At 34.9% G+C, this 18333-nt stretch overlaps 1 protein-coding gene across 1 annotated transcript in view; it reads left to right on the top strand.

Annotated features, from left to right (window-relative positions):
• Positions 1–18333, top strand: part of LOC149537313 (putative LRR receptor-like serine/threonine-protein kinase At1g56140) — a 212637-nt gene that overhangs the window by 125660 nt on the left and 68644 nt on the right. Inside the window, exons 14-16 of the mRNA XM_089802826.1 lie at positions 9309–9374; positions 9645–9689; positions 9839–9891. Coding sequence (XP_089658952.1) covers positions 9309–9374; positions 9645–9689; positions 9839–9891 — 164 coding nt within the window. The remainder of the gene's footprint in view (positions 1–9308; positions 9375–9644; positions 9690–9838; positions 9892–18333) is intronic.

Below are 18333 nucleotides of genomic sequence, written 5' to 3'. Positions count from 1 at the left end.
CAAACCTTGGTCTCTAATATGATAATTTCCCTACACATTGAAAACCTTCTCATAGTGTCAGACAAAATATTTAAGAATGTTAGGAATCCCAATGAGAGTTGGTTATCTATCATTAATTCTCTTGATCCTATAGAGGTATAATGAGATCTCAGAGAAAAAAAGTATTAAGCTAACGGATTTTATCTTTGATCAAAGATCCTCTAGAAGAAAATATATATTTATAATTTTTTTTGGTTACTATATCTTGGAAGGATACATCCTAGTTGTTTTTTATTCAATACAAAATGTAAAGTGATAGTGGTCTCAAAACTTATCACATCAACAAGAGGGAAAATAGATAGCTCCTAGTTTTTGGAGGAAAAAAAAGAGAAGAAATATTGTGTTATGATCATGATGATCAAGCCTTTTAAAAACCATGTTAGAGCTATCTTTATAATTAGAACAAGTGTGTTAGACCCTATCATTAGGATAATGGGGTTTGGTATTTGGATGAAAAGACTCAATTTATTTTGCATGTAATACCATGATTGTCTCCTTGTGGTTTCCCAATGAAGATATAAAATCCCATCCTTATCAAATGTCATCTCAACAATATTGAGTTGCCACACATAACCCATGTTGCAGGTGGTGAAGAATCCATTTTCTAAAACCACAAGTTTGATCTATCTATAGTATTATTGGGAGTGTAAGCATTAACAATCCCAAAGGATTGAGTGTCTATGGATAGAAAAATCCATACATTTCTTTTCATGGGGTTAGAACTTTGATTGATAATAGAAGCATGTCATCAAGGAGAAATGAGAGTATTGACTCCACCTTGACCAACATCATACTGAGAAAAAAAATGAGACTATCTAGGAAAATAATGTGTCATGCAATACTAAGAATGAAACCATAAATTTTAAACTCATGAAGGCAAAGAACATCTAGGCTAGAAATAGCTTGACAAACATCTCTAACATAATACTTACTATGTAGGTCTATAAGACCTTGAAAATCCTATGAGATGTGACTCGTGAAATAAAATATTGCATATCATCCTTGTCCCCAAGAGAGGGGAAACTATTATGCCAAAAATCTTCTCCCAAGATAAAAATTTATTTCTTAGAGCTACCCTTGACATTCTTAGCATGCCTAGAAAGGTTGCAAGAATGGTGTGGTATATGTGGTGTTACATTATGGTGATTGATCAGGAAAGTACTTGTATAAAAGGGTTTAGGGTTAGGTATTTTCATTATGTTGTGATGAAAAATTGGTTCTTGTAGCGGTATTGAGCTGTAAGGGATTACGGACTATAATCAGGTTGTAATCACTAGATTGTAATAAGATCGGACTTGCTATTTGGTGGTCGTAGCCCAGGGATTGGGTGAACCATGTTAAATCTTGTTGCCTTGTGTTCATTTCTATGTGATCTATTATTTTTTGTTATTGGTTATATTTGCATGTAGTTTTTTATTTTTTTCTATGGTTTATCCTAACAAGTGGTATCAGAGCAAGGTTTTCTTTTAGTTATCCTCTGCAAGAAAGTCTCACGATTAAGTGGGAGTCTCATAGTTGAGTGGGAGCAATGGCAGATGAGGGTAAGCTGAGGGTTGATAGGTTTAATGGGCAGAACTTCTAGTTATGGAAGATGCAAATGGAATATTATCTATATCAGAAGGATTTATGGAAGCTGTTGGAAGGCAAAGCCAAGAATCAGGGAACTATGTTAGAAGCTGAATGGGATATTTTGGACAGAAAGGCACTCAAAAGCATTCGGTTATGCTTGGCACCATCGGTGGCATTTAATATTACAAAACCAAAGATGACAAAAGATTTGATGAAAACCCTAGTGACACTGTATGAAAAGCCCTCCGCTTCAAACAAGGTATTTCTCATGAAGCATTTATTTAATATGAAAATGGAAGAACGTGGATCTGTAACAGATCATTTAAATGAGTTTAATACAATTACTAGTCAGTTATCTTCTGTGGGTATAAATTTTGATGAAGAAATTAGGGCTCTCTTGATTTTTTGTTCTTTGCCTGAAAGCTGGAATGGCTTGGTAATGGCTATGAGTAATTCTATTCCTGGATCTAGTACCCTAAAATATGATGATGTGATCGGTGTTGTTTTGAGTGAGGAAACTCGTATGAAATCCTCAGGTGGATCTACATCAAGAAGTTCTTTGAATGCACAAAGTAGGGGCAAAATGACTAAGAGAGGAAGTAACTCTAGAAATCATGGAAAATCAAGAGGAAAGTCAAAGGGGAAGAGGTCTCAATCGAGAGGACCAAATGATTGCTGGTACTGTGGGAAACCAGGGCACAAAAAGAAAGATTGCTGGAATCGAGAGAAAAATGAAGGAGATAAATTAGATGGAGACAAGGAGGCAAATGTGGTAAGTGACAAATCTGATGAGGATGCTTTGCTTCTGTCTTTAGAAAGTGTTGATGATTCATGGGTTTTAGATTCTGGTGCTTCATTTCATGCTACACCTCATAGAGGTTATTTCATTGATTATGTCCAAGGGGATTTTGGGCTTGTTTATTTGGGGGATAATGAACCTTGTCAAATTGTTGAAAAGGGAAAAATTAAGATTAAGTTGCAGAATGGGAATCATTGGCTACTACATGAGGTAAGACATGTTCCAAGGTTGAGTAGGAATTTAATTTCAGCGGGGCAACTTGGTGATGAGTGTTGTGTAGTTACTTTTACTGATAAAAATTGGAAGGTTTCAAAAGGTTCCCTCATAGTAGCAAAAGGTGTGAAAGTAGGCACCTTATATCTTTGTATAGGTCATATTGTTCCTTCTAGTTTGATTGTTTTAGAGAAAAATGAATGTTTAGGAACAATTGTTGCAGTTAAGTAGGGAGAACAAATAGTTGTTGTAGATTCTGATACAACAATGTGGCACAATAGATTGGGGCACATGAGTGAGAAAGGTATGAAAGTACTTCATTCAAAAAAAATTTTACCAGGTCTGAAATGTGTTAATACGGATTTCTATGAAAGTTGTGTGTATGGAAAACAAAAGAGAGTGAGTTTTGTAAAGATTGGGAAGGAAAACAAAAAGGAGAAATTAGAGCTTGTGCATACAGATGTATGGGGACCAGCTCAGGTATCTTCCCTTGGTGGCTCTCATTATTATGTTACATTTATTGATGACACAACTAGAAAAGTATGGGTTTATTTCCTTAGACATAAATCTGATGTATTTCAAACTTTTAAGAAATGGAAATGCTTGGTTGAAAATCAGACTGGTAAGAAATTAAAATGTCTTAGATCTTATAATGGTGGTGAGTATTGCAGTCATGAATTTGAAGATTATTGCTCCACTAATGGTATTCGTAGATAGAAAATTGTTCCAAGGACTCCATAGGAAAATGGAGTGGCTGAACACATGAATAGGACTATAATGGAGCGCGGAAGGAGCATGAGGTTGCATGTTGGGTTGCGCTTACACATGTGGGTGGAGGCTATCAATAATGTAGTATATTTGATTAATAGAGGTCCCTCTACTCCTTTGGGCTATGGTATTCTAGAGGAAGAATGGACTAATAAGAAGGTAAGTTATTCTTTTCTCAAGACTTTCAGTTGTGAAGCTTTTGCTCATATAGACTCTAAAAATAGAACCAAGCTAGAAGCTAAATCAACGAAATGTGTCTTTGTTGGATATGGCATTAATGAATTTGGTTATAGGCTTTGGGATTTTGAAAATCATAAAATTGTAAGAAGTTGGGATGTCATATTCAATGAGAAAGTGTTGTACAAAGATCTATTGCAGCAACATGAGAAGAAAGAAGATGATTATGTAGTGCTAGATGATACACTAAAAGCTGATGTGCCAGCCATTCCTCATGATGTGCAACAACTGCAACAAAAAATACCACACACACCAGTGAATGTTAGATGGTTAATGAGGCAAATTAGACCTCCACAAAGATTTTCTCCCTCTTTGTATTCTATTTTACTTACTGATGCTAGTGAACTTGAAAGTTATGATGAAGCTGTGTAGGTGGATACTAAGATTCAGTGGGAGTCTGCAATGAAAGATGAAATGGACTCTTTGCTAAAGAATAAGACATGGGATCTATGAAAGTTTCCTGCAAGTAAAAAGGATTTACAGAATAAGTGGGTTTACAGGTTGAAAGAAGAGGAAGGAGGTCAGAAAAGATTTAAGGCCAGGTTATTTGTAAAAGGATTTGCACAAAAAAAGGGAATTGATTTTGATGAGATATTTTCTCCTGTTGTTAAAATGACTTTTATTCGTACTATTTTAAGTCTTGTGGCTACTGAAGATTTGCATTTAGATAAATTGGATGTTAAAACAACCTTTCTTCATGGTGATTTGGATGAAGAAATATATATGGCTCAGGCACAGGGTTTTGAGGTCAAAGGTAAGGAGAACTTAGTGTGCAAATTGAAGAAAAGTTTATATGGCTTGAAGCAAGCACCTCGGCAATGGTATCTGAAATTTGACAGTTTTATGCATGAGCATGGATATAATAGGTGTCATTTAGATTACTGTGTTTATTTTAAGAGGTTGGATGATGATAGCTACATTATTTTATGTTTATATGTTGATGATATGCTTGTAGCTGGGTCTAACATGGATCATATTAAGGGGCTAAAATGCCAGTTAGCACATGCATTTTCTATGAAGGATTTGGGGGCAGCAAAACAAATCCTTGGTATGAAGATTTGCAGAGATAGGAAGAATAGAACATTAACGCTATCTCAGGCTAAGCAATGATTCTCTATGGAGAATGCTAAAGCTGTCAGCACACCTTTACCTAGTCATTTGAAGTTGACTAAGGAGATGTGTCCTAAGACACAGGAAGAGGAGGATAAGATGTCAAAGGTACCCTATGCTTCAGTTGTAGGAAGCTTAATGTATGTTATGGCATGTACTAGGCCAGATATTGCACATGCAGTGGGAGTCATTAGCAGGTATATGAGTCATCCAGGATTTGAGCATTGGAATGCTGTCAAGTGGATTCTCAGATATTTGAGAGGAACATCCAATAAGTGTTTACACTTTGGGGGCTCTACTACTGGTTTACAGGGCTATGTTGACTCAAATTTGGCATGGGATGTCGATACCAGGTGGAGTACTACAAGTTATGTCTTTACTGTTGGTGGGGCAGCCATGAGCTAGGTTTCTCGGTTACAGAAGATTAATGCTCTATCCACTACAGAGGCAGAATATGTTGCTACTACAGAGGCAGCCAAGGAGATGATATGGCTTCAATTCTTCTTGGAAGAATTGGGACATCCTCTGAAGGATAATAATTTGTTCACAAATAGTCAGAGTGCCATTCATCTTGCAAAGAATTCAGCTCTGCATTCTAAGACCAAACACATATAGTTGTGGTACCATTTCATTCAGTCAGTTTTGGAGGATGGACAGTTAAAGCTGGAGAAGATCCATACAAATGAAAATCCAGTAGATATGTTGACAAAGGTTGTAACAAGGGATAAGCTAAACTCCTCTTCAGCTTCAGTTGGTCTTTTAGACTGAACATGAATCAAAGAACATCAGAGTCCAGGGTGGTTTGATCCAGTGGGAGCCCCATGTGGTAGTGGTATTGCTACAGGATCAGTCTCCAAGTGGGAGATTGTTGTTTAGCGTGGAGCCTGATCAGTCCCTAAATCAGAGATTGTTATATTATGGTGATTGATTAGGAAAGTACTTGTATAAAAGGGTTTAGGGTTAGGTATTTTCATTATGTTGTGATGTAAAATTGGTTCTTGCGGCGGTATTGAGCTGTAAGGGATTACGGATTGTAATCAAGTTGTAATCACTGGATTGTAATAAGATCAGACTTGTTGTTTGGTGGACATAGCCCAGGGATTGGGTGAACCATGTTAAATATTGGTGCCTTGTGTTCATTTCTGTGTGATCTATTATTTTCTATTATTGGTTATATTTGCATGTAGTTTTTTATTTATGTTCGTGGTTTATCCTAACATGTGGGACCAAAATAATTGTCACAACCTAAGGAGTGTGAACCCAACTAAGATGGGAAGAACTCTTTGTTGAACCCTTCTCATGTTGGCTAGGATTTGAATTAGGAATAGATAATGTAGAGACCACCTAGGGAGGAGTCTCCATTTTCAATTGACCAATAAAACTAATAGCTTTCTTGTGAGCCGAAGTAAAAGAGTTATTTCCTTTCCAAGCCATAGTGGCCCATCCCTATCCTTATTTTCTCCCTCCATGGGGAAAGATCTAGGCTCCTTAGGAGGGGATTTCATCCTTGGTGCAAGCAAAGGATAGTCCATGATCTTATGCTCATTTGATTGACACCTATAATAGGTGTTGGATACATTCAACTAGAGCACCTTCTAGGTGAAGGTTTTTCCACCCACCTAGATATCAATACTTTCTTTGATTTTGTGAGCCAAGTCAACCTTAACTCAAAACTTATTTTGATGATGAGCATTGAAAAATAGTCAAGTTCAAGAAAATCCCCTTGTTAATAGACTGAGAAATGGTTTGAATGAAAGGTAAACAAGAAAAAGGGAGACCAAGGAACTCAACCCACACAAAGACTAGTAGCTTTTTTTCATCTAAGACAGTGAAGTCTTAAGACTAACATTGTAAAACCCAAAGAGAAGACCAAACAATTCACAACCCATGCGAGAGGATAGCCTCAACATGGGTAGAGTTTGAAAAAGAAAACAAAAAATCCCTTAGAGAGAATTTGAATGTGTGCATCAAGTTGGACTCCATGAGGACACTAGGATTTGGTGATCCATTCTTGTAGCATGCTTTCAGGAGGGACCCACAAAATAAACTATCAAAGTACATTTCTCTAGCCATTAACATACATTATCAAAATCTTAAATAGGAAGCATGACAACAAGTTAGCACATACCTCATGAAATACCTTCGAGGAAAATTTGTGAGGGTGTTTATTTTGGGGTGCCATGAGCTTCTATCCAACAATGCTAACACCAACATCAAGTGTTCGGACAAATTTAGTTGGAGCCATAATAAACCGTATGAATCATGTTGTAAATGTAGTTTCACACATACAAATGGAAGGTTTTTTTAGATTAGTAGTACACAACCCAAAACCCTAGTCGAGCTCAAAGCATGCATTCCCTATATTTATTTTTTCATTTTCAGTTAGTTTTGAAATCTACTAGAACTTGCTAATATCAGTGAGTGTATTATAACACAAATGCAAAAAACATGATGTCTAAAATACGTATGTGCATTTATTTACATTAACATGTCTACTTCTTTAAAAATAGGGGAACCATCTATAACAAATTGGAGGAAATGCCATAGCTTTCATAATGTCATCATATAGTTGATTGTGAAGTAACTTTGTGTTTTTTTTTTCCTTTCCCTAAATAATTTATTACCTTCAAAAAAAATGTCATTTTGTACATGTTATTGTGATATTAAGTAGTTGAGGATTTTTGCAATCATGCATCCATTTATTACTATATTGCATCATTCTATATACTATACTCATTTCATTGTTTTGATTTTTTGGTCTAATCAAATTGTTGTTTATCAATTAGATTTGTGTGAAACTTTTCATACCCAAGTGGTTTATACCTATTTAGTGCATTATTTATAGCTTGGACAATCTCCCAATAGAAAAGTAAGCAAGAAAAGATAAATAGTATTTTGTTTTCATAAAAGAAGCATGCAATTGCTACATCAATCATTTCTTAAACTTGCACATCACATAGTCTTCAAATGGGATTTGAATTGCCAATATGTGGCAATGCTTTTTCTTTTGTAACATACAACTCTTAACTCTTTATTTTTAGTTTGAGTTATAAGTTTTTTCCTTTGTCACTGAAGTGTGAAATCTCAAATAAACACTAGCATTAGTCATTTCTTGATCCCTACTAGCATTACACCATTACTCCTCCTCTAGTCAAGGATTGACATATTTTCCAATTATGTGAAGGAAATGAGCCATAATTATCATGCAAGTACATTTCCATGCAATTTCATAAATCTTACATGATATGGTGGATATACCACATGGCCCCCTCGGCCCTAACCATAATCACTAAATTTTCACATTTGGTGCAAGATCTATTTTCTCCCAGCTATGATCCTAAATGAGAAATAAAAAATTAAATCATTAAATTCATTCAAAAAAAAAAATGTTAGAAATTTAGAATAGAATCATATATTTGAACTATTCCTCTTCTATAAATAAAATAAAATAAAAAGTGGAGAAAATTTGTATGTGCAAAGGCTATTAGATTTCTAGGATTGACAATGAATGGATACATTTTATGTTGTAGGGTTTTCTTAAGAATAATCATATTTTGATTTCTTAATTGATTTCAAAAATGTGGAAAATGTGATGTGCAATGTTTCAAAATCGTAGAATTAGCCATGTATTTGTCGATGGCTACATTTCCTTTGGAAATAAATGAGAGTTGTTATTTCTCTTGAAGTAGCAATAACTCCAAAAATAATTACCATCATTTTGAAATAAATAATTTGATGGTGTGATAGATTCAATAGATTTTTATGTTGTACCATTTTATCTATTAAAATTGAATTTTCTCACATTTAAAATTGGTAAAAGAGTTATGTCTTGCTAGGGAACACCATATAACATTTGTGTAAAACTCTTCAAAATGATTGGGTGTCATGTCACATCTTCTCAAAACCTTACAAAATGACCTCAAGAAAAGTTTTCAAGTTTTCCTATTTCATTTATTTTATTTTATCATGGAAAGTCAAAACATAGAGTTCTTTCTTCCTTTGGAAATGAAAAATTAAGTAAATGTTGGTGGGGTATCTCATCACATGTTTCCAATATGGGAAATGGGAATTGTGTGTTGTCCTTAAAATGTGTCCTACGTAATGAACGCAAGTCTCCCTAAAACCATGGTATTAATTATATATTATAGTCGTTAATGGTATTATATGGATAATAATGATATTTTCATTCTTTGATATTTTCATAATCATCTTGTTTAGTATGTTTATTTTTTAAGATTCTCATTAATTAGCATGATGTGTGTTGGGGTAAAAGTTATCATCAAGATATATACAAAGAAATATCTAATGGTAGTGAAAATTCAATATATATTTTTATATTTTGTTGTATCATCTTCATTGGCTATTTTGTACTTCTTTATTATTGATAGTGAATTTTTGAGTCTATAAAGGGCATTAATATAATATGTATGCTAGGGATGTGATATGCTCCTCCTTATGGAAATATGAATAATACATTCAAGCCCCAATTCATGTAAATTATAAATGGTCATCACTAAGCATGATCAATATTTATTTCTTTCAATTGATTAACTATGATTACATTTTCCTCCAGAGATTTGTCATACAACAACTTTTCAGGATCAATTCCAACATGGCTTAATGGTCATAATCTAAGCATGTAAAAACTTATCTCTACTTTATAAATGATTTTCTTTTAAAACATTAAAGGGAATCATATCCATCTTGAATTATATGCAATTTTTGGAAGGAACTATAGATAGAAAGGTTGTCAATGTCTTTTTTTAAAAGAATTAATCTATAATTGATTTATCTTCTACCTTCAAAGAAACATTGTTTCTTTTTATCTTGGATTCTAGAGAACATCTCTTCATTCTTATACACAAATTGGTAGTATAATTAATATATCCACTTCTTATTCAACTTATAGAAACTTGATTGGAAATTTATTGGAGAGCAATGGAACGAATCAAAGGTAAATCATTGATGCATCCATTCTAGTTACTCCTATTTTGAGATTTTCTCAACACTATAGTCTATTTTATCATGACTTAATAGAGAAAATAGAGTATTTTTATTGATTGAAATCATTTAAAGGAAACTTCTTGTTTTTCTTTCTTGTAGATCATTAGCTTCTCTACAACGAAGTTTTCCATGTCATAAAGGAAAACCAAAGAGTAAGTCTTTTTTACAATATATCTCTTAGTAGGAAATTATACTCATCTAAATAGTAGGAAATTATATACATATAAAGATTAAGTATTGTTCATAATATATTCCTTAATAGACATTTATATACATCTTGGTGTCATCTCAAAGTGAGAAAGGATACATATAGATTAATGATTGATAGCACTAACATCTTTTAAATGGATATACTTAAAATATCTATACTATTTATTATACGCATTTATAAAATGAGTATTAATATAACAATTGATGATTAAAATTATATCCACATGTGTAAATAATCACGAGATGACTTAAAAACTAACAAATGGTTTAGTAAAAAGTTTTTAAAAACATAAATTTTGTGTTATTGTAGTCCTAATTGGAAATGGTGGATATCTAATAACCTGTTATTCGTGATGGATGCCTTGTGATAGAGAAAAAATTGATGGATGCTTTGTTGATGATGCATTCCTTCTTGTTAATAACTTTCTTCTTGTGTACAAATGTCATCTTATTAATGGATGCTTTGCAAAAAAATATGTCTTATCTATCCCAAATTTTGTTTTCTAGATGGTAACTCCCTTAATAAAATATTTTTAGTATTACCCAATCCCACCATTTTCCCTACTAGTTGTATTTTTCATGTTTTCAGTGTTTGTTTAGCTTTGACAAATTCTTTATTTATTTCCATGATCAACTTATGTTAAAAGAATAAGTTAATCCTTTTGGTCACAAGGCATGTTTTTGAAAAATGTGCAAGGTTGGAGGCAAGTATGGAAATCTATATAACAATACTAAAGAGTTCTCTAGAGTCTTGATTAGAATGTACCATTCCAAGGCCACCAAGGAGATAGTAGCTTGAAGAAAAGTATCAAGAGAAGTTAATTATAGTTATAATGGATACTTGTAAGGATGCCTATCACTTTTATTTGAAGTTTGAATGGTGGCTTAATAGAATATTTGAGAGAAATCAAAAGGGAATAGGTTGTGAAGGAAAAATTGGTGGCAAACCATACAGAGACAAAAAGAAGATTAAAGAATCTAGTAATATCTAGAACCAAAAAGGACCTTTAGTAACTTCAACCTTATGACCAAAATAATAGTAATTAAAGAGGGAGATTAAGATCTAGATGGGTATTTAGAAGATGAGGCTTATATGGAACCTATTTCCTATGTGGAGAGAAGTACATTAAGCATATGGGTCCCCAACATCAAAGGAGTACAAATAGAAGACTTGCGGGTAATGCATGAATTGTACATGTATGTGAGGATTTTATGTCCTCACATTCTAAATATTCCACAAGATGAGAGGTTCTTGTTACCAAAAGAAACTTTTTGAATGAAGAGTATGAACCAAATTAGAGGAAGAATTCACTTTTCAAAAGATGTAAGTGTGAAGGTGAAGTGTGCAATGTGATTATTTAGGTGGGTGGTATTGATAAACTTGTTTTAGTATAAATGTTTAGTAAGTTATATTTAGAGAGATGAAGTGATCTAAATCCATTTTGGATTTATTATTTGTAGAAGGACCAAAAAGCTTTGGTCAATAAATAATGCCTTGTAAATTTCAAGATTGGAAATTATCAATGATGATATATTTTGTGATTATGTTACAAAGATCATGTCAATTTGGTCAACATGAGGTATTCTATGAACATGTTGAAACTTATTCCTTGAAAAATGATGGTGTTTTTCATAAGTTAAATTCCCTAAACCATGTGGAGGAGAAAATATGTACTAATGCCAAAACTTTATTAGCTGATGGAAGAAAAAGTTTGGAAGGTGTAAAGCATGAGCTCATATGTGTGATGCTTTGATTCAGAGAATTCATAGATAAGATAATAAGTATATACCTATAGATGTTTCATATTTTCTTGATGAGTTTCATGGTGTTGTGTATAAAAATGTGTCTAAAGAAATATTAGTCAGCAATTGGATTTTATTCTTAGAGATAGTGCTAAATAAGGAAGCCTATAGAATGGATCAATAAAGAATAAAGAGTAATACAAGTGCAAAAATTATTAGTAAAACGAGTGATACAAGATATTTCTAAGTCCTTGTGTAGTTATTACAATAGTAGCATTGAAAAAGGATGGAGACTAGAGGATGTGTACATACTTTCCATCCATCAACAAGATTACTATCAAGCATAGATTTACCTTACCAAGGGTAGGTGATATTATGGATGTTTTGAGTGGATTTAATAATTCACCAAGATAAATTATAATAGAATATATCATTAGATCTAGATTAGAGAAGGAGATGTGTGGAAGAAAAACTTAAAAAGAAAGGATGGGTTGTACAAGGGCTTAGTAATGCCTTATGGGATAACTAATACAATGAGTGCATTCAAGCGACTTATAAATGGTCTATTCAAAGAGTTTTTTCTTAAATTTTGTATTGTTTACATGGATGATATTTTGATTTTCAATTAGACATTGAAGGATAATTTAATGTATATTTGAAGTCTTTAATAAGTTAAGAGAATTATTTTATTGACCTTAAAAAGTGTAGTTTTGTGAAGGAGTTGGCATTGAGGTTTCTATCTTAGAAAATGGTCTTAGAGTAGACCTAGAGAAGGTGAGGGATAAATTTGAATTTCTCTCCCAAAGGAGTACTAATGAGGTGAGATCTTTTTCATGGTTTGGCAAATTTTGATACAAATCTAATGAAACTCTTAGTAGTATAGGTGTACCCCTCAATAAAACAATGATAGGATATTCAAAAAAAAATTGAGTGGACTATAGGAAAAAAAATTCAAGGTTCTTTCAAGGAGCTTCAAGGAGTTTATTTGAAGGCTTCATCATCAATCTTTTGTACTCATGTCACAACCTTTCAATATCTAACTTCCTCCATTGACGATAGTGGACTTTTCCATCAAGGAAGGCCTTCTACATTCATATTTCTACATTCTCATCCTCTTGAATTGTTCGAGGCTTGGACCATACACTAATTGGAGTTGCGCAAACATCAAAAAATTAGATCTAATATTCCTCTTCATTTTCAAGGTGATTTGTTTAATTACTTTCTTTATTTAAAAATGTTTACTATAAATCTATTTTCTTTCATAGCTCTTTCTGTATATGTTACTTTAGTATGTTAGAAACACTAAATTAAAACAATCAAAAAGCATTTGCATACTAATTTAACATAACTTCATGGGAGACAAAGTGAAGTCCTCAAATGAGAATATGAGTCATGGATAGGCTCTCTCAATGAGGATGATCACTTGATGTAGAGGTGTGTCTAATAGCTAAGATGGCTTGATTATGTATGTATGCTCAAATGCTCAAATGGCCTTCAATGGAGGATTTTTTATAGATTTTGGTGAATGGATTTGATGTAAAAATGGCTTCTCAAAATGGCATTATGGCTTTACTTTCTAGATTTTGTTGTGTTTACAAAGGGGAAGGATCCAATTTATAGGAGAGAGGCTTGAGGGATGGAGGGCTAAGATGGAAGGAAAGGAGAAAGCTTATGGAGGGCTCAAATTGAATGAGAGGAGAGCACATGGATAGTGTTTCCTTACAACCAATCAGGGAGTGACACATGTCATAGGGTGAGAGGATGGAGGAAAGGGCAAGGATGAGTCAACAAAGGAGGCTCAAAGGATAATATCTTCATAAAGACCCTTCATAAGTGCTTTGTAAGAGCATTGAAGGAGAGTGTAAGAGATATTTGAGGATCATTTATGTTGGAGGGTGAGGAATTTTGACTTGGGTTGGATTAGGAAGGTTTTAAGCTTGCTTAGGATTGTGCAAATGATTAGAGGATGGATTAGGATGGTTTAGGATTAGCTTAGGGATAGGCAAGTGGATGGGAATAAATGAGGGTGGGTGAAGGAAGAGATATTTGTTAACTTTGGCTTGGGTTAGCAAGTCTTAACCCATGTTTAGGGAATGTGACAAGGTTAGGAGGGGATTAGGATTAGGATTAAAGATAAGGATTGACATCTTCTAGAAGAGTCTAGGCTTTGGATGAGGATGAAGACTTTTTAGAAGAGTCTAGAACTTCCTAGGATGAGGATAAAAAAAAAATTTAGAAAATAAATAAAGTTTTATTTATTTCAAGGGTTTGGGTTGAGGAGATATTTATTAAAACATTTTTAATAAACATGAGGATTAATATTTAATCTTAATTAAATATTTTGAGTTGGGATTAGGGATAGGAAATGATGGAATTAGCCTTTAATCAAAATTAAAGAAGGATTATAAAATTTTGGAAGAGGTTAGTGGTCTTAAGGAAATTGGCCAAGTTTTGGGCAAAAATTAAATTAATTATTTATTTTGGGATTTTTGGTCAATTTATTAATTAATAAGGAAATAATGTTTAAATAAGATTTAAACATTTTTGGAAGGGATTTTTAGGTGTCTGCACTTTCTACACTAGGGTTTTGATGGTCTTGCATTCTTTCTCTAATTCTATAATTATTGGATTTTTTTTTGCATTATTATTCCTTTATCTCTTGGTTGGCACTAATCTTCTTAGATCTAGTTACCTTAGAATTGGAAACGGACCAAGATCAGACATGAGAAAAGCTATGTCCTACAAGGATCTATCGGAGAGCACCTAAGCTGATGGATCTGGATGAGTGATGCGTCTGGCAAGCTGAACTAAAAAGGATAACACTTTGGTGATAGGAGATCTAGCTAAAGGATGCATTGGAATAACTAACCAAGGGTTGTGTGATGTGTACAAGATGTTGATCAAGGATGAACTAACACGAAAGCTGGATAGATACAATGGTACTAATAGATACAATGTACTAAGCTAAAGAGGATGTACAAGTTGACAGACCAAGATATGTTACAAATGTACAAGGTTGTTCATGTTTGGGTTTTGTGAGATGGAAATGTTTTAGAGTGTGTTGGATGGATAGTTGGATAATTTGATGGTTTTTTGAAAAGCTTAAGGAAAATGGGATTCTTTTTGTGCATGTGATAGGATACAAACTAGGATACAAGATTATTTACAAGCTAGAATATGGTACAAGTTTTGGACAAGACTTGGATATACAAGCTATGATACAAGGGATGATACAAGATTTACAAGGCATGATACAAGCTTTGGTACAAGATTTACAAGCTGAGGTACAAGATTTACAAGCTGTACAAGAGGTATTTACGAGCTTCATTAGATGTTGGATATTTGGTTGGAACACCAAGGGAACAAGCAGGTATTTTATGGTATGGTGAGTGGATGGATGAGGGATAGGATAGTGATAGATAATGGATTAGTCTTAGTACACAAGGCACCTAAATTACCAAATTTTCACCAAGGTACCTATCCAAGGCGCTTGAATTGCCAAGTTTTCACCATTGGACGCTTATTTCTCTTTGCTATTTTTTTTGTATTTTTCAAAAGCTGGGTATACCAAGGATCTTCAAGCATAGAACTTCTTGAGATGAATGGTGTTAGTAGGATCATTCAAGAGTTCTCCTTCTAGTGTAGATAGTTGATAGGCTCCGAAGCCAAAGAAGGCAGTGACAACATAAGGACCAAGCCATGTAGGTTCAAACTTGCTTTTCTTTTCTTGATCGGCTTGGACTTTCATATTTTCTTTGAGGACCATGTTGCCTAGCTGAAAGTGTCGCAGAAGCACCTTCTTATTGAAGTTCCTTTTGAGACGAGATTGATAGACTGTGAGGTGATCATAGGCGTGTTGTCACTTCTCATCTAGGAGATCTAGTTGGGTGAGTCGAGCTACTCTGTATTCTTCATCTGATATTTGCCCTCGCAAAGATATGTGCAAGGAGGGAAGTTCAACCTCTATGGATAGTACCGCTTCAGCACCATAGACTAGGGAGTATGGAGTTGTTCCTTTGGATGTACAGAAGGAAGTTTGATAGGCCCATAGGGTTGGATTTATTTGTAGGTGCCAATCACAGTCGAAATCATTGACAACTTTCTTTAGGATTTTGAGGAGGGTTTTGTTAGTTGCCTCTGCCTGGTTGTTACCTTGTGGGAAATATGGGCTAGAAAAGCGGTAATAGATACGAAGGGAAGTGCATAGTTTTTCCATGTTGAGATTTTCAAAGTTACCTCTGTGGTCGGTGAAGATGGTGGATGGGATGTCGAAGGGGCAAAAAATGTGGTACAAGATGAACTTGGAGACCTGAACTCTTGTAGCTGAGACTAGGGGGACTGCCTCCACCCATTTAGTGAAATAGTTTGTAGCTGTTGTTATCCACTTATGTCCATCAGATGAGAGAGGTGTGATAGTTCCAACTAGATCAAGGCCCCAACATGCAAAGGGCCAAGGTGGTGCAATAGGTTGTAGATATTGTGTTGGAGCATGCACAAGATTGGTGTCCTGCTAACATGGGAGACATTTTCTGACAAAGTCACAGGAGTCTTCTTCGATGGTATGCCAATAGTAGCCTTCTCTAAGGATTTGTCACACTAGGACAATACCACTCATGTGGGCACCACAAAGTCCAGAATGTACTTCTTTTAACGCCATCATGGCCTCGTTTGTGTCTAAACACCTAGAGAGAGTATCATGATAACCCCGATGATATAGGGTATTGGCTATGATGACATAGCGGGATGATTTTCAAATGAGGTTTTGGCATTGGGTTTGTGTGAGGTGAGGGGATATGATACCATCTTTAAGGTAAGCATGGATTTCATGGTACCGAGGCGATTGAGGACCAACCAAGATGCAAACATGATTTGAATCCTCATTCGCATAGGCAGGTGTGAGGAGCTACTCAACTAAAAACTCATACTGCGTAGCTGCTTGGGGAATTTCCAAGAGCGAGCCAATAGTAGCCATAGTGTCCGCTGCTTGCTTCTACATTCGAGGCACTTGTATAAACTAAAGCTTTGTAAAATGCTGGGTTAGCTGATCAACTAGCTCTTTGTAGGGTAATAGCTTTTCATCTTTGATTTGATATTCATTTAGGACTTTCTTGATGATGAGCTAAGAATCACTAAAGATTTGTAACTCAATGATGTTCCATTCTGTGGCTATCTTTAATCTTGCTATGAGAGCCTCATAGTTAGCTATATTGTTGGTGCTAGGGAATTGTAGCTTAAAAATTTTGGAATGTAATCTCCTTGAGGTGTGACCAACAATATTCCTGCCCCTGATCCATGAGATGCGTATGAGCCATCAAAATAAAGTTTCCATGGGGGTTGTTCTTCAATTAGATAGATATGTTCATCTGAAAATTCTATGATCAAAGGATATGTATCTACTAGAGGTGCATCAGCTAGGTGATTTTCTATAGCTTGCCCTTTGATTGCCTTTCTGTCCATATACTGGATGTCAAATTTGCTAAGGAGCATAACCCATTTGGCCAAACGGCCTGTAAGTGCTATTCTAGAGAGCATATACTTGAGAGGATCAATTTTGGATACTAGCTGGACGGTATGACTTAGCATATAGTGGCAAAGCTTTTGAGTTGAGAAAACAACTACCAAACAAGCTTTTTCCATAGGAGTGTAATTGAGTTCATAACCAACTAGGGTTCTACTAATATAGTAGATGGCTCTTTCTCTGTCGTAGTCATTGTGTTGTGCTAGAAGTGCCCCTAGAGCAATAGGCATTCCTGATATGTACAAGATGAAGGGGTGACCAGGAACTGGTGGAACCAAGATAGGGGGATTGGCAAGATACTACTTGAGCTGATCGAAGCTGCGTTGACATAAAGAATCCCACTTGAAGTTATCATCTTTCTTTAGTAGATGTGCAAATGGCGTACACTTATCTGCAAGTTGGGAGATGAAGCGTCGGATGGATTGAAGCTTTCCCTAAAGAGTACAAAGCTGTCCTAGTGTCTGGGGAGGAGGCATGTCTTAGATAGCCTTGACCTTCTCGGGGTCGATCTCGATACCTCATTTAGAAACTATAAAGCCTAGAAGCTTGCCAGATGTGACCCCAAAGACACATTTCTTGGGATTCGGCATGAGATGATATTTGGCTAACCTATCAAAGACTTTCTCCAAGTCAACAAGATGATCCATGAAGGTGTGAGATTTAACCAAGATATCATCCACATAATCCTCCAAAATGCTATAGATAAGATCATGGAAAATGGCTATCATACCTCGTTAATAGGTAGCCCTAGCATTCTTTAGGCCAAAAGGCATCATGTTGTAGCAAAAGGTTCCCCAAGGGGTAGTGAATGTTGTCTTATGCTAATCCTCTTCTACAATCTTGATTTGATTATACCCAGAAAATCCATCCATGAGGGACAGAATTTCATGTCCAGCTGTAAGGTCTACAATCATATCTATGTTGGGTAAGGGAAAATATTTTTTGGACAAGCTTTGTTAAGATCTCTAAAATTAGTGCAGATTCTGATGTTACCAGAAGTCTTAGTGACGGGGACCATGTTGGAGATCCACTCTGAGTAGTCGATAGGTCGGATAACCTTAGTAGCTAACATTCTTTCTAATTCAGCTTTGACTAGTAATGCCACCTTGGGGTGCATTTTTCT

Source organism: Cupressus sempervirens, chromosome 9 (genome assembly GCF_028749045.1).
Source record: "Cupressus sempervirens isolate cs-2001-9-10 chromosome 9, ASM2874904v1, whole genome shotgun sequence".
Lineage (NCBI taxonomy): Eukaryota > Viridiplantae > Streptophyta > Pinopsida > Cupressales > Cupressaceae > Cupressus > Cupressus sempervirens.
The sequence above is the reverse complement of the archived record's forward strand: the minus strand, read 5'-3'. Positions and strand labels throughout refer to the sequence as shown.